At 42.1% G+C, this 23,686-nt stretch overlaps 4 protein-coding genes across 4 annotated transcripts in view; 1 reads left to right on the forward strand and 3 right to left on the reverse strand.

The window, feature by feature from the left end:
• Window positions 1–2,559, reverse strand: part of LOC118411782 — a 16,761-nt gene extending 14,202 nt beyond the window's left edge. Inside the window, exon 1 of the mRNA XM_035814269.1 lies at window positions 2,527–2,559. The gene's annotated coding sequence lies outside the window, so the exon portion shown is untranslated. The remainder of the gene's footprint in view (window positions 1–2,526) is intronic.
• Window positions 2,560–5,489: 2,930 nt separating this feature from the next.
• LOC118412700 (baculoviral IAP repeat-containing protein 2-like) lies at window positions 5,490–10,498 on the reverse strand. The gene is made up of 5 exons (XM_035815724.1): window positions 10,423–10,498; window positions 10,106–10,275; window positions 9,593–9,774; window positions 8,972–9,383; window positions 5,490–8,687 (listed from the first exon to the last, which is right to left on the reverse strand). The coding sequence occupies exons 1-5, from the start codon at window positions 10,458–10,460 to the stop codon at window positions 8,467–8,469; spliced, it is 1,023 nt and encodes a 340-aa protein (XP_035671617.1). The 5' UTR covers window positions 10,461–10,498; the 3' UTR covers window positions 5,490–8,466.
• Window positions 10,494–11,576, reverse strand: LOC118411783 (baculoviral IAP repeat-containing protein 3-like; the record flags this gene model as incomplete). The annotated part of the gene is made up of 2 exons (XM_035814270.1): window positions 11,532–11,576; window positions 10,494–11,477 (listed from the first exon to the last, which is right to left on the reverse strand). Coding segments are annotated over exons 1-2 (1,029 nt in total), but the record flags the coding sequence as incomplete, so codon positions are not given.
• Window positions 11,577–15,652: 4,076 nt separating this feature from the next.
• Window positions 15,653–19,773, forward strand: LOC118410847. Its single transcript, XM_035812697.1, has 4 exons — window positions 15,653–16,072; window positions 17,112–17,254; window positions 17,643–17,802; window positions 18,186–19,773. Exons 1-4 carry the CDS (start codon window positions 15,868–15,870, stop codon window positions 18,317–18,319), a joined length of 642 nt encoding a protein of 213 aa, XP_035668590.1. The 5' UTR covers window positions 15,653–15,867; the 3' UTR covers window positions 18,320–19,773.
• Window positions 19,774–23,686: the final 3,913 nt, after the last annotated feature.

Here is a 23,686-nt window from a genome sequence, read left to right on the forward strand (position 1 = left end):
GGCACGGTTGTCTTTAGACATGCGTTCAGAGTATTGCGGGACACCCGCGGCGCAGGATTCCACTGCGGTGCGTGCGTGCGTGACCCACTTGCTTGCAAATTAAAAATGGCGGGAGAATTCTTCATTTTCGTCATGCAGCAGATTACTATTCTTTTGCTTGCAAACAAACATTGTCCCCAACAAAGAATGACACAGAGACGGGAAAATCTGGAATTAAACCCGGCGTTCGTGGCCGCCGGTGGTATTACAGATTACTACTAGTATCATGAAGGATGTAGCCTGGTGGCGGGGCATTGCGCTGGAACAGGCAGTTTCTGATGACAAAATACGTTTCCATTACTGACTGCATGTATATTTACGGAGAAAAATGCCCTTTCAAATAGAAAAAAACATGCTGCAGGCTTATCAGCATATGATCCAGTCCCGTCGCCGGCGACGATTTTTCTTTAGACATGTGAGGAATAGTCGCGGACCCACTGCTGAAGGGTCGCGCGACTGGGTCCGAGGTGGTCGCACGATGATTCCATAAAAACCCTCGCACGACTATTTTGATCCTCTTTAGACAGCCTAAAAATATCGTCGCCGGCAACGTTGTCGACAACAGTCGCACCACTATGAAAGTGTTGTCTGTCTAAAGTCGGCCTTAGTCTAGGACTACAATGTTCTGCTAACTGGCCGCCAAGGAAATTCTGGAAGGAAGGCTATGTATAGAGTAAACCAAGATCTTGTAAGTTTAACGTTAATCATTGTTGAAAAAAAAAGTACAGCAAACAATGTTTTGAATGCTACAAAAGGTACCAAGGTAACTGGGGACGGGTAGTGACGCATGTCTAAGTGATGCTTCCCTCCATCGGCATTCACCACGTTGTAACATACAAGTGACCAAGAGTCATGGAAGTAGTATACTTAAAATGAAATGGGAGCCAGCTCTGAACTAACAAAACTTATGATAGAGCCCAAATGTAAATGAGGTCAATGTACAAACATATGGGACAAAGTTAAATTAAACACGGAATTGTAGATGCATAGGATTATCAGCTACGACAAATCCAAACTACGACACTAACGTTACATTACCTGAGGCTTTGCTGATGTGGCTGCTTATCAGAGGGCTCCAAAGGATAGTAACTTGTAACTCATGGGGCGAGCTGCTTAGTGCTGAGTCTTTCTATATCACATGACAATCAAAGTACATAGTACAGAGTACAATGATAAGAGTAAGACCCATGGTATTAGTTTTTTTCCAATATTCAAAATCATCTTAGTGCCAAATTTCATGTTTAATAGAGATGACTTTTATGACATTTCGGCCAGCTTCTTTCAAATTCAACAGTGTGTGATAGATACAGTCGTCGGTGGTGTCAAATCTGGAAACCCCATAACTAGTCAACCAACCCCAAAAAATACTACAGTCAAACCTGTCTATTGCGGCCACTCAAGGGACCAGACAAATTTGGCCACTATAGACAGCTGGCCTCTGTATAGAGGTGGCAACTTGTAGATAAAATACCCTAGGGACAGACAAAAAGTGGCCGCTATGGACAGGTGGCCCCTCTGTAGAGGTGGGTAGCCCGTGGCCTATACACAAAAACGTATTTACTTGTAACACATAGAAGATGTTAAAAACATCGTCTATGTATTACAAGTAAATACGTTTTTCGTGTATAGTCGCACCGGCTATAGAGGTGGCCACTAATACAGGTTTGACTGGAGTTTCATTACAACTTGCAACATCAACAGGTCGCTTTTGTCATGACTAATACTATGCGTGGGTGTTTGTTTACAAGTCATAACAATGATAGATTATGATCTAATACTGTGGCCGGAAACACAGCGCATGCGCGCTGCACCCTTCGGATTTCTCGGAACAGGTGCGGAGTTCACTGTCTTGCATATGTACTGAACTTCTGAATGCCCCTTGCTGCTTAGCCAACTTCATGGTCTTTCAAACTTTCCAAGAACTCCAAAGTGACAACACAGGCAACTACGCATGCAACCCCCTGTGGCATACCAAGGAGGTTATTAATGTCTGAATATAACCTCCTTGGGCATACAATCAACGTCTTAACGTTACATGTACAAATACGCCGCGACCAATCAGGTGTCTCAGTCTTGCATAAATTAAATTAGACATTCACCAGTTTCTGACATACGCAGTTGACCAACGGAGACAGTAATCGCCAGCTCACGGGGGTATCTTTTGAAAGATTACAACAAATGAATAAAAATGCTAATGTAGCCGGTGTAAGTTGCAATCATATTACGTTAAGTTGTCGCCAACCACACATATAGTCATGAAAAACGTCGTGCAAAGAGAGACTACAAAAATGGCGGCCGGGTGTGGACCAGACAAACAGAAGCAGCCATACGTGGCCATTGGGTCGGGTCCGACCGCCATTTTTTAACTTTCATGAGACGCCGTAAAACCACGTCAGTATACAGTTCTTGATGTGGCGATCAATTTCCCAATCTACTTCTCTGATAGACAAGAATATCAAGGGAAAAAGGCTAATTTGAATCACCTACCGTGCGTCACCAAGGGAAGTCGAGTCTTCAGCGTTAAACGGACTATTACATTCCAGAAAACGAGGGGTGTCCAGTCAAATGTAAATAGTTTTTAAGCAATAGAGGGGTAAGTAAATAGAATCATGTACAATTAATGTACTGAATGCAGCAAAGCAAAGACAGAGGAGGTGAAATAATTATCGATTGAAATCCATTATAGTTTCTACGTTGACACCGTAGTACCATTCTTACCTAAATTCTTATTCCTTATAGAGAAGTCCAACTATGTACATGTATTACAAAGGGTATTACAAAGGGGATTCCCCATGATGTCATTGTTTAAATACAGTAATCTTCATCCGATGGCAAAACATGGAAAGTCCCGACAGCGAACAGGCACAGAATGTTCTGGCCCATCAAATCCATTGGCAACTTCTATTAACCGAGGTAGTAAAACTTTTTTCTTCTTAGTAGGACTAGTGCAAAGGCTATGCAAAACCGGCGATAAAATGTTAAACAGTTTATATCTTTAACGTTATAACGTTATATACTGCATTCTCTCCGATTACATTGTACTTGACATGGTATGGTACGTGTGGTACGTGCATCATGATCTGCCGCAATGATTTCAATCTAATTGAAACCTCTTTGATCTACGCGGAATAAAGAATTCAAGTTTCTAAAAAAATTTTTTAGCTTTTTTTTTCGAACATGATGAGTGTCTGGTATCAATAATAACCCACTGGCCTTACGTTTGAGAAAAAAATCCATTTTGATAACTGAATCACAGTTCTTGTTTCAATGTCACCAGGTTACGTATCTAAGGAACAGATCTTGAAATTAAAATAAAAAAGTTGAAACCTGTATAGACTCTGCTTCCTTACCTTATTTGTTAGGTAATAGTCTGCCGGTCAGCACCAGGTATAAAAAGGACTAGAAGATACCAACACCAGCGAGTCGTCTTTATATGACTAGTATTGCAGTTTCCCCATGACGTCATCGACAGTTTTACTTGGGGCGACATTTTGAGTCATGGGCCACATCAAAGTGAGTGTCGAGTTCAGTAAGTGAAGTAAAAATACGTTCTAGAAGTTTCTACATGTACTTGTCACCCACTCGTTTTCATCGTACTAATGACTGTAGGAGATCATTATGCATGCAAGAAGAGATGTTTATGTCATCACGTACTTTGATACCTTTGCCAAGAATTAAGGTCATGTTTTCGGTACTACTTGTATCAGCGGCTGGCTATGTTGCCGGCACACTAGTAAATCCTGGAGCTGTAGACGTGTCTCATGTGATATTTGGTGATATGCATAAGTGGATAGGTTTGGAAAACGAATGTCAAGTTCGATAATACGCCTCCTAACGGTTTTCTACGGTACTGTAGGGGAACTTCCGATTTTATTGTCTCGTGTTCTGGACTAGATATTGTCATAATGACGTTTGAGTGGTAGAGAGTAAGTGGGGTGGATATGTCCCCTAGGTCAACATGTATGCCCATGCATGGGACTAATAGGGTACAACATTAATGTACCTCTTACAAAGTCATGGCTGGCACAAAAATGCCACAGTCTCTCCGTTTTCGTTCATGACTCCACACGGCCATGGACCATAGCCAGACTTATCATATCAGACTTTTCCGTTCATATCGCCCATCACCATTTTTATGTCATGACCTGGTGCATCCTGAGTTCAGCTTGTAACTGTCATAAAACGCATCTTTATTTTCTTCATCGCTATCATATGACAGTGCATAACATTGTATAATAGTAGTTCAGTTGATTTGTTTCCCATCTCAGTTTGATCTTAATGAGCCTGCAATTGACCAGTTCCCACTCTGTCAGGCGTTTTTCAACTCCCTTCCGTAGGATGGTGGCTACACACACGGCCTTCATAGTGGCGACTATTATCTCTGCCTGAGGACAGAACTGTTTCACCTGGGCTGGTTCTGCAGTGAGTCGACTGTCCAAAAATATGCTAGTTGTATTTGAATTCTGCTGTTACTTGTGTAAGATTTTCCCGTTTCATACATGGTACGCATATTCCAAAAACCTAATGTTTGTTTTTGATTTGGCATGAAGACCCTTCCTGTCGGTGGCTTCGCAAGGGCTTTCGCCACGTGACAACAAATTCCAGGATGAATACGTAACTTGATACACTTGTAAACCCGGGTTGTCTGAGTTTCTTGTTGCTACTTCTGTAATCGAGCATTTCAAGGGACTGGGTTATCATCCATGAGCGTAATACATGTATGTATACATGTATATCTATTCCAACCCTGAGGACTTGGTACTGCCTTTCGTCAGACCCCTCACCTGTGACCTGCCCGGCATGGCTGAACCTGCCAGGGACCTTAAAAGCCCCCGCCAGTATAGCCTTCAGGGAATCTTCAGGGTCTTGCCACACACTCTTCCCACCACGACAAGGTAGCAGTATGGCGAGAGGTCTTATTTGTGTTTCAGGTCCGAGCATACAATACTTGGACATGTGAAATACAGTTGCCTTTGCAGGCTAAAAGAGTGCTCCTGTGGACCAAAGTGACCAAAGTGAACACACAAGTCTTATTGATATCTAACTGAAGAATAATGCGAGCATGCTGATAGAACATGGTGAAACATCCACCTGTAGTAATAGTTTCATTTGTGTGAGTGAAAAAAGGGCAGTCACATTGGAAAGATGCGCACATATACGGTGGTGTTATATCTCTTTGATGAAGTGCGCTTGCGCACTAAGGGACAGGTATTTGGCATTAAGCACTGCCTTCTAAATTTGGTATCTCAAGACTAAATAAGCTAGATGGACGTAACATGTACTTCAGACATCTTCCATTCACTTTTAAAAGAAGATAGATTCGGCAATCACTTGGCAATGTATATTCCTGTCATCCTGTGGCTGCTAGACCCCCTGAATCCTTTACGTTTGGTTTTCTACTTCGTAGAAAAGAATTGTACTTAAGTCAAAGATAGTTACGACAGTCCTTATATCGATGATTGAAAACCACAATAATTTGCTTCATTAAGATCCTGTTTCTCATGTTCATATCACCAAACATTTTTATATATACATATACATCTTAGCCCTGTTGATCTGGTCAATGGCATTCGTTTAGCACCTTTACGAATGGCATGTGCAGAGGTTCTGCAATATACAATGACAATTCACTCAGTTAACTGTGTGTACATGTGGCATGTTTATAGATGTTGTGATTCACAATTTCAGTCAACTTCAACAAACAGTTAACTTCACAATCAGTTAACACATAGACGTTAACAGATCCGATCGCAAATGATGCATGCGCAATTTCACAATACAGCGTAATGATGTTGATGTTCGTCGACGTCCCTTGTCGTCAATAAAACTTTGTTGTTTTGATGGATCGTAAAACCACACTTTCTGGAGTTTGTTTTGATATGTAGTTGCTATTTTACCGTACAAGGCATTTCCATCACGTGTACGGTTGGGCCCCATTTAAAATGTCTTTTGAGACACCACGGAAAGTCAGTCGAGCGGTTTGTCATCAATATCACACGTATACGGTTGATTTCGCTCACTTAACCCTTTCCCGTGCCAAGTGGTGCTGGAGGCTCCAAACTACCGTCATGTGTCCTATTAGATAGATGACAGCACTTCCACCACCACTGCCTCTCCACCACCACTGCCTTTCACTTTTGTTGCGCCGTCTGGTATGTTTATGGAAAAGCCTCGCCTCAATCCTCACTTGACTTTCCACCGTTCTGCTCCAGGTTTCTTTTGCCTTTGGTCGGCCTCTGGGAATCCTGTGGTGTCCATCTTCATGCAACTCTCGTCATGTTTTCCGAAGGCCCAACCAACTCCATATACGAGTTTCTCGTGATTCCTTGATGCACTGACACAAGGCCTGTTTTGTTTCAGGGTTTTTGTTTCAGATCTTTTTTGCCCACGCGATTTTCAAAATCTAGCACTTATTTTGGAAATGTTCAGCTTGTGTGTGATAAGAGCTGTCGTCTACCAACATCCTGTTTAATGTTTATTTTCATGGTATGTACGTTGGCGCTTCGAAGATCTCCATGCTTGTCTGAGAATTGAATGCCTGGTTTGCTTTAATCCCTTTGTCCCATTCTTTGGCAGAATACCCATCGTCAGTTATACTTTGCTGACTAGATAAGTGACTTCCTTAAGTTCCTTAACCTCCTCCAGTGACTTTGCATTTAACATCATGATGGGGTTGTTTGTGGTGTTCCCTCCATCTTTCAAGTTTTGCCTATTCTTCTGTGACCATAGCTGACCCATCAAGGGTCTGTACTTGTAGGTCTTAGTTGGTGTTGTTATATCTACATAGCTTTTCGTGTTATCATATGACTTGTTTTCACATCTTTCCTTTGAGCAGATGTTTCAGCGTCTTTGGTCAAGTTGTATGTGAATTGCCTCTTTTCCTTAATAGCTGTATTTTTCAACTTCCTTATCTTTCTCCCTTTACTGATACACCTCACTTTCAGCCTTGGAGACTTTGAGCTCAGTCGTTTCTTCTTTTTTGTTTGTTCTCTTTTTTCAGTTATTTGCATGTATCACCGGACAACCAAGCAGATTTGTTGTTTTCCTTATATTCAAATATGTTATAGTTTCCTGAAGTTCCTTTATCTTGCAGTACAGAAAAACGATTCTTATGTGCTATATTGAAATATTTTCTTGCTTTCGAATATTGTAGTTCATCAACATTGAAGCCGCGGTCTTGCCCTGTTATTTCCAATTTTGGGTTTCCTTAAGTTGCACTAAGGCTGAATTACAAGTTTGTGGTCACTCCCGACGACAGCACTTCATTACACGTACATCGAGCAAGGGTCGCGTCCATTTGTTGTTTATAATAATATAGTCTATTTGTTTCTCTGTTTTCCAGTTACGTTTGTGGACTGAGACGAGGATGAAGCCACAGGCAGCAGCCCTCTTCATCTATTCACCCGCAATGTATCCTCAAGGTATGTTTTTGTCCTCACAAATTGTGCCTCCAATTGCAATGGCCAGGTCAAATTCACCCCATGTGTCAATCAGGCGCTCACCACTGTCTGTGATATTGCCTGGACCGTGTCTACTCCTCGTGCGGTTGAATCTTACTTGAACATGTCTTTGGAACGTGTCAGTATGCATGTGAGTGTCATCACGTGTACGGTAAAAAACCTCACGTGAAAATGCCTTTTGAGACACTGTGGAATGCCATTAAATCATCACGCGTACGGTTGAACCTCACTTTTGAGGCGCCACGAAATGTCCGTTAGGTGGGTTGCCTTCACGCGTACCGTTGAATCTCACTTAAAAGTGTCTCATGAGGCACCACGGAATGTCAGTTAAGTGGTAAAAAAACTCACGCGAAAATGTCATTTTGACACCCCGGAAAGCCATTTACGCTAGATGCCATCACGCGTACGGTTGCATCTCACAATGTCATGTCTTTTGAGACGCCCCGGGGGCACAATCACGCGCACGGTGGTTGAACATTACTTGAAATGTCTTTTGAGACGCCACGCAACGTCATTTAAACGGTTCGTCAGGCAACACGTGCACGGCTGAACCTCACTTGGAAGTGTCTTCTGAGACGCCGCGTGCCCGTCAATGCATTGGGCTGTTGTGCGTGTACGATTGAACTTCACTTTGACGAGGCGATTTCCGCCAACTGATCCAGTTGGCCATCATGATGACTTAATTGTCTCTTCCTCAGTTGATTGTTTATCTGCAGGTTATATGTCCATAGTTTCAGAAAATGATAAATGGCAGCAAGTGAAAAGGGATTTAAACGCGATTACTTGGACAGAATGGAATCTTCCGTCTGAATGTAGATATCATCAAATATCATTACAGTTTGATATCGCTTCAACCATAACTTCAACCTTTTGGCACTTTGATCCGTTTCAAGCCTCTCGCGCGTGGGATCGTAAACATATCCAACAGTTGTAAGGCTAACTCGGTGTATCGCTGTCATCAGCAAAGTCACGCAAGGAAAGCCCGTTGGACATGTTTTATACGTGCCCTACAGAGAGGACAGGTTGATCCTCTCCTGCGCATGGTGTTGGCGCAAGTATTGCAGCAGCAGAGATGTCCACATGGGATAAACACCATGCAGGCATCGTTTGTCATACAGATTTTGCAGGTACGTTCCTCTCTCATTTGTTGCAGTTTTCTCTGAAGCAGCTCAACCGATTCTTGACCTCCTAGAGATTAAAAACATTGGAAGAAAAATTGTCACTTAACATAGTACTTTTGGTTTGTCGTCCACCAACGGTGTTTTATTATACAACAACAAGAGCTACTTTTGCCTTACGGTAAAGGGTGATGCAGAGGAAAGAGAACCCCGCGTGGTAGCGGTTTGTGGTAAAGACAACCCTTGAAATCTTATGTAACATATAACCAATAAACAAAAAATGAAGTGAATTGAATAACTTGGTAGGTATAACTGAGGACTGATTGTCATTGTAAAGATTCAACTCTGTCGTACCATATTCACGCGACTCTGCGTTGGCGTTAGGAGGTTTTTCAGTTGATTGTGTTGACTGCTCTTGAAGTTTCTCGTCACTTTTTCCTTCGACCTCGACGTGTTGGCTACAGTCGTCGCCGGGGCCATTCTCCTCTATTGCTATCAGACATTCGACGAGATCGGTCATTGTGGTAAAAGATTGACCATTTGCCTTGAGTCGTCTACGGACAACCGTCTCCACGTCCGACTGGGCAAAACCCATTTCTAGCACGTTTCGAACTACCCTTGAGTCCATAGCGTCTGTGAAAAGCCCTTCACACTGGTTGTGTTGGTTGCTGTTCTGGTTCTGCTGATGTTCTCCTACCCCTACGGACAGGGGGACGCCTCCAATGTACTGGTGTTGCCAGGACTGCTCGTCTGTGACGTGTCCGACCTACCAAATCGATGAGGAGATGTTTAGTTGTCAGGTAAATTTCTTCATAACAAATACTACCGATGGAAGTAAGAATTTTGAATTCTAGATAATAGATGGGGCGTTAAATCGAAAACAAAAAGCTTTCAGTTTGTTTGATCATACATTAAGTTGAAAAAAGTTTGTCGATGGAGGCAATACGTTTGAATTCCTTTTTCTGCAGAACCTACCTGTGGTGCGAGTGTTGGGAAACTGTCCTTGATGGTGCGGACGTACTGGAGACCTTTCGTCTCTAAGACGAAGTTGCATTCCTCCCCGTACCAGCGCGCGTGCTCAGTCCACGGATCGTCTCCAGCCTGCCAGTCCTTCAGGCCGCCATCGCACCAGAAACATCTGACCTGGTCGTCGATATCTGTATCAAAGTGCATCACTTAGTAAGACACGTAATTTACTGGTAACAAAGGCATTGTTACGTAGAAACCCGAAATACAGCAAGCGTTTTATACAATCTTTAGCTTCGTTTTATGTCTGTAGCGAAAGACTTCCTGTTATATGTGAGAAAGAGACACCATTGCCTTTGTCATGTTAGACTTCCATGGGCCTTGTATTGTCAGACTTTCAAATGAGTTATTGCTATTTGCCACCAATAGAGATTTCAAAGTTATCATAATGTTTCAGGTTGCCATGTCGACATTACGGTCAGGTCTCTTGAAGTGAGCTAAAGAGCAGCAGGCAACACTTACATGTGTAGAAGAAACCAGCTTGGGCTAGCTTCCTCGGTGATATGGGGCAGTACAGTGGCCATCGGAAGTACGTCGAGTACCTCATCTCTTCTGACGCTAGCTCGGGGTGTTTCGGGGCATCCCGTTTCCTTGGTTCGGAAGTCACACCTTCCACCCGGCCATGCATGGACCTGGTATTGAAATTAGTAACAGCAGCATCATAAGGTTAATGTGTATTATCATCAAAGGCAAGATATTTATTAATCTTTCATACAGAAGGCCTGAGAAAGAGCCTGTTTGGTCTGAGTAAGACCAATTTTCAGCATTGCATGCTATACCTGGTTTGCGGTTGCCCTTGTCCTGCGAAGTCATTCATCTGTCCGTATGTTTGGGTTTGGGATGTCCAATGGTCGGAGCCTACGAGTAGTGGCACATTTGAAGTGGCGCAGTTCCGCATGAAGGGACAGTGTGGGTAGTGCCTTCTGTGCTCCACCTCGGGGTCGTCACCTCTCTCCCACTGGTGAAGCACCCCTCCACAAAACGCGCACTCCACCTTGTCCCTCACACCCAGGTAGAAGAAGCCAAGTTTAGCCAGTTCTCCAGGGGTGACAGGGACGTTATCTGGCCATCCGAAATAGGTGTGGATTCGGTGAATTTCAGTGTTCAAATCTTTGGGACAATTTGGGCCACAAATTTGAACAGAAACTGAACCCGCACCTGTCCATGTTTTCTGACCTGACATGTTATTAGTTTGTATGAAAGAGGCGTTATAGTAGCCTTGTTTTGATGTGCCAGAAGACGGCAGCACGTGGTCAGCATCGTTTGCCCTTCCCCGCACATATTGCATCGACATGTTACGGGAATTCTCACAAAACGTATCCGTGCGTATGAATTCATGCTTCTTTTTGTCATCTATTGATGATGGAGAAACGCTTTCTCTTTGAAAAGGTGACAATGAAGAGTCGGTACAATGAAGGTTCTCGGGCAGTCGTATCAATGAATCGGCACAGTCAAACGATTTTTTACTTTCCCTCTCTTTTTCGAAAAGTTCTCTGGCAAAGGCGCAGTCTTTGTGCTCTCGATAATGCCTTTCCGTGGGTGACTCTCTATCATTCCAGCCACCTAACTGCCCATGGCAACTGAAGCATACTACCACATCACTCTCTCCACTATAATATAAACCGGCTTTTGCTAATGTCCTCGGCTCTATTGAATGATCCACCGGCCACGAAGAAAAGGATCCTAACCTAACTAGCTCTTGTGAATACTGTGAGAGTGCGGTATCAGCTGCGTCGTAGGCTGATGTGCATTGCGTGTCGTCGGATCCTGGTACAGATGCCCCCGGTGATGGAGTATCTGTGTCAGGACCCGCTGGTACGCGATGGACATCAGTCTACGACACAGGCAACACCACACTCGCGGTTGACACCGGCATGTCCGGGTCAACCGATCGCGAGTAAGCCATCCCTTCTCGCTGCCTGTTGTGTGCCATTATTAACTTCTGCAGGTTTAGCGGAGTCAACAACAACGATGTCAATTAAAGCCACGAAACATACTACAAGAAGTGCAAATTTGCCGTCAGACGTTTTCTTTCCTAGAATGTAAGTACATTTGGATAACTTATGAATTGAACGGAGCATTATATGTTGGGACTAGTGCAGGTCTTTTTATTTATTCATTCTAAGTGAACAAAAAGTTTGTTTCCAAAGGCAATAAGACAGAAGGCCCATAGAAACATATTACAGTAAGTGCAAATTTACCATCAGAACTTTCGCAAATATATTTGGATAAGTTGTAAAATGAATAGAGTATATGTGAAAAAAACGGACAGTGCGGGTCTTTTTATCTGATCATTTTAGATGATAGAAAATTTCGTTTCGAAGGGTAATAAGAAAAAAGGGAACACCGTAGAACATGTAGCCAGTAGAGCTTCCTGAGGAAAATTAAACAAAAGAAAATTTGGTTAAAGAACTGCGTGTCAAACTTATATCTACCCAAATATAACAAACACAACAGGCTTCGATTCCTAACAAAACGCGTCGAGAGCATTTCACTCGCAGGGAACACTAGTATATCCCATCTTTTAACGGTGCATATGAATGTTAGCAAGCGGTCGAAACTATAACATATATATATATGTTCCATTTTAACATGAAATTGCTCTCACTTTTGGAACTTCCCATTTTCCTTTAGACATAATTTGGCTTATTGACAGACACCGCGACGTGACAGTGAACCGTGGGAGTCAAACAAAGTACAGTGTAATTATCGCAAATAACCCCCTACCAAGCAAATGATTGACATCATGATCAATACCTTGTGAACGCATTCATGAACATGCACAGGACACATAGCAACAATAGGGCTTATGCAGTATGACAGGTGTAATATTAGGTATCAATTGCGTGCAAAGCTACAGGAAAGCCTATGCATAACCGAATAACCGAAATCTTCTTTATAGGCTAAAGTTATAAGGAGGTTCATGGTTCTAAGTGCGCAATCGCAGCAAAATGATTTGTCAGTAATATGTCAAAGGTGAAGGCCCCTGAAACATAAACAAACCCCGTCTGGATATGTGTAAAGCATGGTCTAAACAAGACAGGAACTAAATTTTTATCTATTTTAAGTTAGGCACTTTAATTCGGCTTTGGCGTATTACCAGCAATGTATTTAGCTGCGTATGCAAAATCCACCGCACGCAGAACCAGGAACCTTTTGACTACTAATGCGCACACCTACCACTGCACTTTTTATCGAGAAAAGCAGAAGGTATTGACATGTTGAAATCGCGCCAACTAAAACAAAACTCATGGCCTCATTTCTACCACGATTACTTAGAAAACGTTAAATATTTATCGGATAACAAATGGACATATTGTACCTCATCTTTTTATCCCTTTCCTCACACAGCTATAATCTTTTACATAAAAATGTACCCATATATTGTTGAGTGAAAGTGTCGATTGAAATATGCAAGCATTTAGTTGAGAATACAAGCTGAGTTTGCAAAATGTTACCAAAAAGACTCACCTCTGGTTCTACGTTCAACAAAGTCCTCTCAGATAACACTGCCTTAGAACACACACACAGGATTCAAAACCCTAATAGTTAATGTTGACCCGAGACCGTACTTTGTCGTTTTCAAACTTGAGAATACAACTGTGTGGCCGTAATTTATTGCGACCGACTTTATCTTGTTTTCTTTCCAGAATGACCGTTATACGCTGACACAGCTAAGGTTTATGTCATGGGAACCCCCGTTGTAACAGTTGTTGATGGACCTGATCACGCGTATCGGGTACACAGTGCTTCTGTTTGTTTGTTTGTGTGTGTGTGTGGATACAAACTCCGAAGAAATTGAAATGACACAATTCTTCAAATGCTAGGTTTCAATTTTTATAGAAGTTTTACAACAAGACCTTTATCAACAGCCGAGCCACCTGCCAGGCTTCTACCAGTACCCACCGCAGCTGAACAAATGTACGTTATCGACCGTGATCTGAATTTAACGCTGCTGGTCTCGGCCTTGTTGCTCTGTTACACCCAAGGGCGTTGACGGCTATCTGCTGTCTATGTTGTCTAAACTATAGTGCAACCCGCGCCCAGTCTAAAAACTATTTGCCAGCAAAAATGTCACCTCCTTCTGTGAAAGCAATTACTTGATACCAAGGACTACGTACAGACCGACACCCTTGGCCTCTTACATGTATACTTGTCTTTATAATTGACATGGTTATAATGTCTCGAAAGCTTAAACTTCCATGTTATCAAGAACGTTAGTTGTAGCAAATGTACGGGCAATATGGCTGACATATTTAGCTTTGCTCGAAAGCAGATTTGGAATTTCTTCCGTATGCTGACAAACACTGCCACCCAGTGTCAGCCTGTTGACGGCCCAGCAATATTGTTACCATACCCGCTGGTATCATACATGGCCAGAAATAAAGTGCTCCAGGTGTACTCCTGATAAGCATCCGTGTTCTCACTTTCATATCCTGCATCCGTGTTCTTAGTTTCACATCCTGCATGAAACGTAATACTAGTACATGGCTATTGTTCAGCTGCACACCGATCTTGGCAACAAAACCTGTTTACACAGTCCGACGTCACCCCTAAAACACCTGTCGACTAAAGGTAGCGTAAATCAAGGCATAGAGACATGCTGTTTCACACAGAACGTAGCGAAACTTACCAAAAGCGAGCTTGTGCTGGGTTAGGGTCCGGTATAGCAGACCAAGACGATTCGGAAGCTTCTAGACTGAACGGTAGATTTCAGAACTTTCTAGAAGCTTTGCTGCATAAGGGGATTCCCCTGATCACGCGGAGAAAAACGTGAGCTGCGAACTCAAAGGGACGGTTCGCAATCTAAATTACTGGGGTAGGTTAACTTATTTATCAGCATGGTATTCGGTTTATTGTCACGCCGCTCTTAGAGAGAAATTAGTCCAAGGAATCCTTTTAGTTAACCCCATCTCTCAAATAGCATCAATGAATTTGAACCATAGCCTTACGAGCTGAGGTATTAAAACTAATATTATCAATGCAATCCATTACTGTTGAAAAGTCAGACATTATAATTACGACTTGCAGTATATACAAAACAGTAACGTTACAGATCAACCGTTGTCCAGGCGTATTTTCTGTCTCTCAATGGTAAGTTAGTTTTCTCCCAGATAGGAGTACGTGCGAAGTGGGCGTTGTACGTGTTGGCATAGGTGTTGGCTATTATTCTGCTGTGCAGGTTATTTGGCATGTGTCCATGGTCGAGCTCAAAACAAATTTTAAGTCAAACAGACTATGGCACCAGCCGTCCCGAGGATCAATACATCACCACAAACAACTCGGTCTCGTAGATGAATTCAGTCAGCGAAATAGGAATCTAGCTATGGGACCCTATAATTCTGAGATTTTTTAATCAACTTCGTTTTTCACGAAGGTTGATGGGTTTACGACGTCGGGCAAAAACACGATATAGGATTATTGATTGCCTCCGGCGCAAAACGTCCAAATTAGGCGAGACATGTACACACTTGTACACACTTACTGATAACATTTAATGATTTATTCCATTGTTTGTAGGAAACCTTGAGTGATGTAGAAATGGTAAACAATTGTGATCAAAGTGTCCGCCGTGAAATGTTTTCTACTGAGAAAGAAGTAATCTAATACTGTTGACAGACACAGGTGGGGTTATTTGAGCAGGTATGGTCATGGGAATCCCCTGCGTAACTACACACATACTCTACATTGTAGTCCAAAATGGCCCTTTTTCTATCGTCCTGATTCTGCTCTTACACATTGTGTTGTCTTTGTTTACGCTTTGACAGCAGACAAAACGTGGCTAGGTAATAGTCTGAGGCCATTGTTCATGTATAGATTGAATCATTAAAGATAAAATAGCGTTCATGTAGCGTTTAGTCTTATGTTATATAAAACGATTTGGTATTGTTATACAAAAAAGTATTATTGATGTTTAGTACTGCTCATGAACTTGCTACACACTGTACCCGTTACAATTGTGTGCTACAAAGTTTCATTGATATCAAGAACAGGGGAAAACCAGTGGATCGGACAGGTTATAGCCTGTTCCCCGCTGGGGGATTTCTACAGGTGGAAAGTACCGTACATGACATCAGATGTCGGGGAATTACGCGAGAGGGGAATCCCGCGGGAGTGGAACTCGGCATTCCCCTTGAACAAGTACATGTCCGAAGGCATTTTGGCAGTGGTACGTCTGTATTTCTTGAAAGGCAGACCAAATGGCTGACGGCCTTGTGTAAATCATGAATACATTTTTTATTCCAGCAGTCCTCGGTGTGCTCATTTGTGCGCTCGGAGGATGGCAAGCACTCGCCGGACCAGTCGGCACTGCTTCACCGTGCAACAGAGGAACCTATTACAACTCGGCCACATATAGTTGCGAACCCTGTTCGCTGCTTTGTGACCAGGTCAGGGACAGCCAGGAGGACTGCCGAGAAAAGTGCCCAGGTATGAACCTTGCTGTAGTCAGCTAAGTTACAGAGTGGTTCCTCTTCCGTTTGACCAACTTATTCACCTGTATCTATTTGTAGAAAGACGAGTTGTATTCAATGACTAACACAAAGACGTCGCCGCCCTACGTGGTAACACGAGGTCATTGCAAAGACCAAGGTTCATTATCCTGGCTTGTATCAATTTCTGCTTTTCAGAAGTAGGGAGTTTGCCTCACGAAAATGCAATAGCCAATTTATTTATCCTGTGATAGGATATCCGTGAGGAAATACATGCATTTTATTGCAGGAGGATTATTGAGCAGTGTGTGTGTGTATGTGTGTGTGTGTGAGAGAGAGTGTATGTATGTGTGTGAGTGTATGTGTGTGTGTGAGAGATTGAGTGTGTGTGTGTGTTTGTGTGTGTGTGAGTGTGTGTGTGTGTGTGAGTGTGTGTGTGTGTGTGTGTGTGTGTGTGTGTGTGTGTGTGTGTGTGGCGGAGTGGTGTGTTGGCAGGCTCAACTTTCCATGTCATGATAAATTTGTGTTCTGGTTATCTAGCTGAAAGATCGTCTATCAAACCAAACGTAGCAATGCTTGCTCTGACCTACTTTTTTGTTCACCTTTGACCCGATCTGGCGACGTACAGCCAAGTGGTTACGCACAGTTCCTCAATATCTAGACAATCTACGAATGCAGAGAATGTCGCATTTTAAAGCAAAACATCAGACGGAACAATACTTTTACAAACAATTATACTCAACTTACCTATTTTATGTCAAGTCACCAGGAGTGTGAAATATTAGTAAAGAGCTCAAGAAATGAAAAGTTCGATGGAACAGTTTCTAAAAGCACGTAACAAACTAACTTTACATATATCTTATCTTAACCTTCATCGCTGTTGCTTGCAAATGACATTGTTTGATTGAAGTCAGATTTGAGATCAACTGAACCTGGTTATGCTGTTTCAGGGTCTGCGATCATTATGCTTTTACGTGCACATCTAAGTTGCCTATTCATTCCCATTCACTTGTCGTTTCTTTCATACATCCATGCAGATTGGTTTGACAACAAATCCGAGCCATACTTTATCGCGGCATGTACAGTTGGGGCTGTAGCAGGGGTCGTGTTGCTGACTGCCATTATTTTGGGGGTGGCACTGGTCTTAACACGTCGCGAGCTATCCAAGTACAAGAAAATGGTATGTGTACAACCGTTTCCACATCATAGAAAGCATCTTTTTCTTAACATTGAACCTCGTGTGTCATTTGGTGCATCACTGAGCTGTAGTACTATATGTGTTGAAATGTTATACATCATTGCCACGATTGGTATGTGTCTCGTTCAATAAAGACTAGAGATCTGGCGTACCTGACGTGGTCGCTATCGTCGAGGTCGACCAAAACCCTCGTCATAGGTCGTCAACAGAAGGGAATGTTATAAGTCGTAATCTAATTCACCCGAGAGACACGGCGGTGTGAACCCTGTAGAGATTTTATTGACAAAGAGATATGCCAAATCATAGTTTCCACTTTCTAGGACGTCGGAGGGTCGTTCCTATTGAGTCAATATGGACACTTTTATTACAGGACCAAGAACAGAAGATGGGAGACCGGGATGAGCAGGAACAAGAATGCAAGTTGGAACAACAGGATGTGCCCAAGGCACGGCGTTCCCCCAAAGATCTGACTCCCGATCTTCAGATGAAAGAGATGCCAAATGATCGACCTCATAGCCCCATTGCTCAAGGTAGTGTACTTGACTTTCGACCTCCCTCTCCCTTTAAAACTTGAGTTGTTGTAATTCTTTCTGCAGTGCCATCACCATCATCATCAGTTGAAAAAGGAACTGATAAAAAACAAAAGTTAGGATCAGATTGTGGGTGACTAAGGAGTTACCTTCTGTTTTATATTTTTCAGTTGATAAGTATGACATATAGCATATGGTATATCTATAATGGCATTTCATTTAATGTTTAGGTTTTCTTCATGATCATCCCTTATCAAAATTAACCACATTCAATAAGCAAAACCAGTGCGTGTCAGTGCGTGTGTGCGTTGTCTCGTTTTTTGAGCATAGAATGACGTTTAAAAGACATGGATGTTCTAATCAAGCTTTTTCTGACTTGTCAGTGACTGACGAAACGCCCCTTTGTCCATCGGACATGAGGAGCATCCATGCCAACGAGACCACCAAGTCACCTCTCACCGCCAGTGGTACCAACCCGGCTGGTACAACTGAGCCAAAGTCAGAGCAAGGCGGCTAACCTCTTTTTTCAGAGTAGCCTCTACCAGGCTTCACATGTCGTTGTGCGTAGTAGATATTGGCGCCAAATGGACAGAAGGCACACCAGAGGAGTACGTTGGCCCCAAACTACAATTTGTCAATTGTAGTTTGGGGCCGGCTTACACCTCAATTGTGTTATTTGTCTACCTGGCGAATATCTACTACTTACAGCGACATGTGGAGCTTAATAGAGGCTATGTCAGAGTAAGGATCCCGCCTTTTGGACAATGTATCATTGAATAGGGTGCCGACAAAACGAGAGATCTTTGTAAATTGTATAACTTGTTATGAGGGACACTATTGCTCACGAGTCAATGTGATCAACAATTGCGTACATGGTTGTACTAGTCGAGCTTTACACTCGCCAGAAAACCTGTCATGATGACAAACACATTTTCCTTAAACCGAATGTTTAAGAACTTAATTACCACTATACACACGTAAGGTGTACTCTCACTGCACTTGCGGCACCGGTGCGGCACTGCGGCGGTCGTAGACGACTAAGCGAATTTCAGAGATAAAGAACGAATTTTCTTCCGTTTTGTGTATTTTGTTGTCTTTTAAGTCGTACGTTTATGTGTTACGCAATATCCAAATTGTAAAAAATCGCGAAAATAACAAAACAGCGCCGCAGTGAACGAACCCCGCAGTGCCGCACCGGTGCCCCCAAGTGCAGTGAGAGTCCACCTGTACACAGTTTTGTAGTTGTTTTTATGTTTACTTTGTTGAAGCAGTTAAATTGTGTTCATGTTTACCGGGCGTATAACTGAAAAGCAGAAGTGCCTGCAGTTACCTTTAGGTCAGTATGAAGCAGGCATGCGCTTTACAACTTCCTCTTTTTAGTCCCTCCCACCGAAACTCAATTGCTTCGAAAATGTGTTAGGTTCCGCTTTTGTAGGTTCCGCTTTTGTATGCTCTTATTGGCATGAATGTAGATGCTATGGCACATATTAGGGTCACTGAGAAGGTTTTATGTATAATGGGATGACGATGTACAACGCTGGGGGAAGTTGTATGATAGTTGTTGTAAAAGACGATTGACGGCGAATGAAGTAGATCATGGCTGATCTGATATTAAGTTGACAGAATTTGCTTTCTTTCTTCATGCCAAGGTGATTTATACTAGTCAAACATTGTTCTTTCCTCCTAGGCCTGTGTCTTCCAAAGGCTGTATATATTTTCAAGGACTGTAAAATGTACGTGTTTTCAAAACGTGAAAATTAATGTGTATGATATTGCATTATAAAAAACAATGATTCTTTGTCAGAAGACTATCTGCCAAGCGCACAGATCCATCTGAAGTATCGTTGTTTTGTTAGATTGGTATGAAAAGACAGAACTTGTGACATAATTTATTGGTGCATAGACAATTATCATATTTCATCTGTCATTTGGTTTCCGGCATCATCACTGAGATTCAAGGCTTTAACATATTCAAGATATTTGTTTGTTTGTTTATTTTCAAGAAATAAAAATCTTCTGAAATAGCAAGGCTGTTTTTGGTATTTGTCTTTCTCACGCATTTGATATACATCTTATCTATTATCTACCAACATTGAACTTTTGCAGCGTTTGTTATTCTGGATTCGGACGAGTCACATTTACCGCGTAAGTTCCGCTCCATCGACAATCGGACTTTGGAGTGAACTTTATCTTACCTTCTCTTGCGTCAACACGTTCTGCACGATTACGTTCAAAATATGTCAATCATTCTGTTAGACAATGGCTGCGCTCAGCCCTGCCTGGGCATGCCTGCGCTACATGGTTTACCAACTTGAAGGGTCATGTCACGGCCTGCAGGCATGTCACACTGTAGTAAGCATATGTATTCTCACGCGGCTACAGCTTCCACAGGGGTTGGCTATGTAACGATTGTTTTAACTTGGATGCCAGCCCCAAAGCGTATGTGCGAATATATGCACCGCTCCCAGAGTTCCCTCACAGACGTTGGAGTCTGCGGCATCCAGCTGCCCCGACATTTGAAAACATGGTCCATTTCCAAAATCGCAAAAAAATTAAAAATAGTGCCCTTCCCCCAAATAAACGTCGGTCGCACCTAAAAGGTCCGCTAAAGCCAACTCTGGGAGCAGGGCACGCATGTTTCCCTCTTCCCCGTCCGACGGGATTAGTATCGCCTCACGCTGGGTTTGGCACCCAGGCTTTTGTTGGTTGTTCAAAAACAACATTGTACACTTCTTTCAGTGCCTCCGGCAGGGACCAAGTTGTGTTGATATGACAGAATTTCACGCTAAAACAGCTAGAGGGCGAACTGTACTGGTGTCTCTGATTTATCAATTTTCTACAGGACAACGACGTCACATGGCGTTGTGCGATGTTAAGTGATTTGAGATCCCATAAGCAAAACCACTTAATATTCACACACACACACACACACACACACACACACACACACACACACACAAAACTATTGACAAGATAGCCCAAAAGACCACTTACATCGCAATCATATAATATATATAAATACTTGGTGTCTAATTAGAAGTGTTTCGTGTGGTGCTTGCTTCGACGGAAAAACGGACTTCCAGTAAGGGCAGGTTCGTAAAAAACTATCAAGGAGAGTAACTGACTTTTTGACAAGAAACAATCCTTGACGGATGTTTAGTTTCTGTGTTGCACATTGATTAGTGTTTAGAATCATGAAGCAGACACCAAAGGCGGCCAGTTGGGGGTTTGCATGAATTGCTTAGTATTTATACTTTCGGCTTAAAGTTAACTGGTGACCTCACAAAATCAAATAGACGTAAAAATTGTAAAACCTGTATTTCATGAACTCAACAAAATTGAATCCGTAGTTGTGTGTAATTTTTCATTGTCTGTGACAGTTATACAGGTAGGTGCACCGAGGGGCAACCGGAAATATAAGTGTGTACAGAGTGGCAGTCGCAACCATATGTAATAATATGTATCAGTAAAATTTTAAGGGCACCAATTAGAGTAGAACTGCTTGCGTTGTATTGGTTTGGCTTTCCTTGATTTAACCATTGTCATTGGTTCGAAGTCGTCTCCATACTCTTCAGGCTGAGGTCCTCCAACATTCTCTCCAAGCAGAGGTTGGCGAGGAAAATCGTGACATTTTCTAATAGGGAGGCTGATCGAAATAAAGGCTATAGGAAAAGGTCACGATTTTCCTCACCAACCTTTGCTTGGAGAGTACTCCAACAGGCCCTGGTCCCGCTGGCACGTCCATTGATTCGTCTTCCTGTCGAATTGACATGTCATGACTTGCGACGACCTCGTCAGTTTCGATTTTTCCATTTTTAGGTAATGATGATAACTGTGTTACCTAACTCAAGATTTTCTTTGCTACTCACTACACTAGTTTTACAAGACCTGCTACATACAATATGGGTGTCAATCTTCTCCTTGACCCTGTGTCAGTATCTTGCTTCTCCTGTGTGTACTTCGAATCCTTTGTCTTCAATCTTTCTTTGTGATGTGTATATCGTTGAATATGAATCGTGTTTTATTGAATTCTTTAAGCAGTTCTGATATAAATGTTTCAAGAGTATCTGCTTTTATCAGTACATTCAACTATTAATTGTAACAAAGTGTGTAATTCATATAATATACATTTGCTATTAAGTCATCCATCCACCCATCCATCCATCCATCCATCCATCCATCCATCCACTCATTAATTAATTCATTCATACATCAACAGAACCAAATAATGAAAGTGTGAGAAATTCTTCAGCAATCCATTAAAACTTTGATAGGCTAAGCTGATTTATTTCCATCCCGTCATTTAACTAAGCTCTTTATACATGTACATGGAGTATTATGCCGTTATGTATGTTGAGCTAACATAATCACTAGTACATGTAAATGAATGTCACCACACATGCAAGTATTTGGGAAGGGTCTTACTAAATACCGAAAACAACCGAAAACTACCGAAAACAACCGAAAACAACTTTCACTAAATGCCGAAAACAACCGAAAACAACCGAAAACAACTTTCACTAATTACCGAAAACAACTCGACACAACCATAAACAACAGACAATCATTTCAGTGGGCTACTATTTAATAATTTTAACTTTATTTTGGACAGGAGTTATAGGCTACGAAGGATTTATTTGTTTGACGACCCCTGTTATTAATACAATATTAGTAAAGTCAACGATCTCCTTTGCCTGTTCGAATATATTAATGTTCGCATTCAGATTCACGGACCCTGTACGTTATAAACGGGGACTGCTTGGTCAACTCGCAAACTCATCAATAGATATCTATATTACTTGACATCTATTGTGTAACTCCAAGCAGAGGTAACGGTAGGGGCCACAACAAGAAATAGCAGTCACTGCTATACCACGACGAAATCTCTGCTTGGAAAATAGGTTTGCTTATTAATTACTGCTGGCAAATTCTGCTGCCTATTTAGCTAATGTGTACCACTTTTTTTTTCTAGCAACCAAAACAATCTAGTATATTTCTTGCTCAATTATAACGCATTTCCGCTGCCATAACAAATCGATTTATATGGAAAAACCGCAAACGTGTATTACCACAGAGGCCCCAGATTAAACTAAAGGATCAAAATAAGGATTCTGCTTTACACCATAAAACAGCGTGTGATCGATGGAGAAGTGTTTTCACCCATTTTTTAGGTGACTTCGAGTTGTTTTCGGTATTTGTCGAGTTGTTTTCGGTTGTTTTCGGTATATTTCAAGTTGTTTTCGGTTGTTTTCGGTATTTAGTGAGACCGTTTGGGAAGGTGCATCTTGTTATTAAGCAAAAAATCCACAGCAATGAATCCAGGTATCTCAAACTACGGAGAGTACGGTAATGCAGGCTGTACTACAGTTACCTCTGATGCTGCCAGATCAATCTTGAGCACATTACACACCATTGTACAGGTACAATAAGAGATTTACAGATGCTAAGATCATAGGGATCGATTCTAAAACATCATTTGTATGAAAACCACTTATGCAAAAACACACATGCCTTTATCAATTCCTTTCAGCTTCGAAGCCCGACTTGCACTCTATTCTATAAGATAGTTTGCATTAGTAATAGTATGAATTTTATCATGTTACATACTGATTTTCTACTGTGACGACCATTTGCAATAGAGTTATGTTGAAACTAAAGAGCATCAACTTGCAAAGGGTGTGTAACAGGATCCATCTGTACAAGTCGCAACCAATAATAGATAACCCTAATTGATATGTCTAAATCTAATGTAAATCTACCCAGCTCTGCCCTAGATGCTTGATTACTACAGTTTCTGAAACCTCAAAGTAACTACTCTCCAAGCAGAGGTTAGGCTCCGGCTGTTTTTTAACGTTTTTTTAGTCGTTTTTATCGGGCTTTCTAT

Source organism: Branchiostoma floridae, chromosome 3 (assembly GCF_000003815.2).
Source record: "Branchiostoma floridae strain S238N-H82 chromosome 3, Bfl_VNyyK, whole genome shotgun sequence".
NCBI lineage: Eukaryota > Metazoa > Chordata > Leptocardii > Amphioxiformes > Branchiostomatidae > Branchiostoma > Branchiostoma floridae.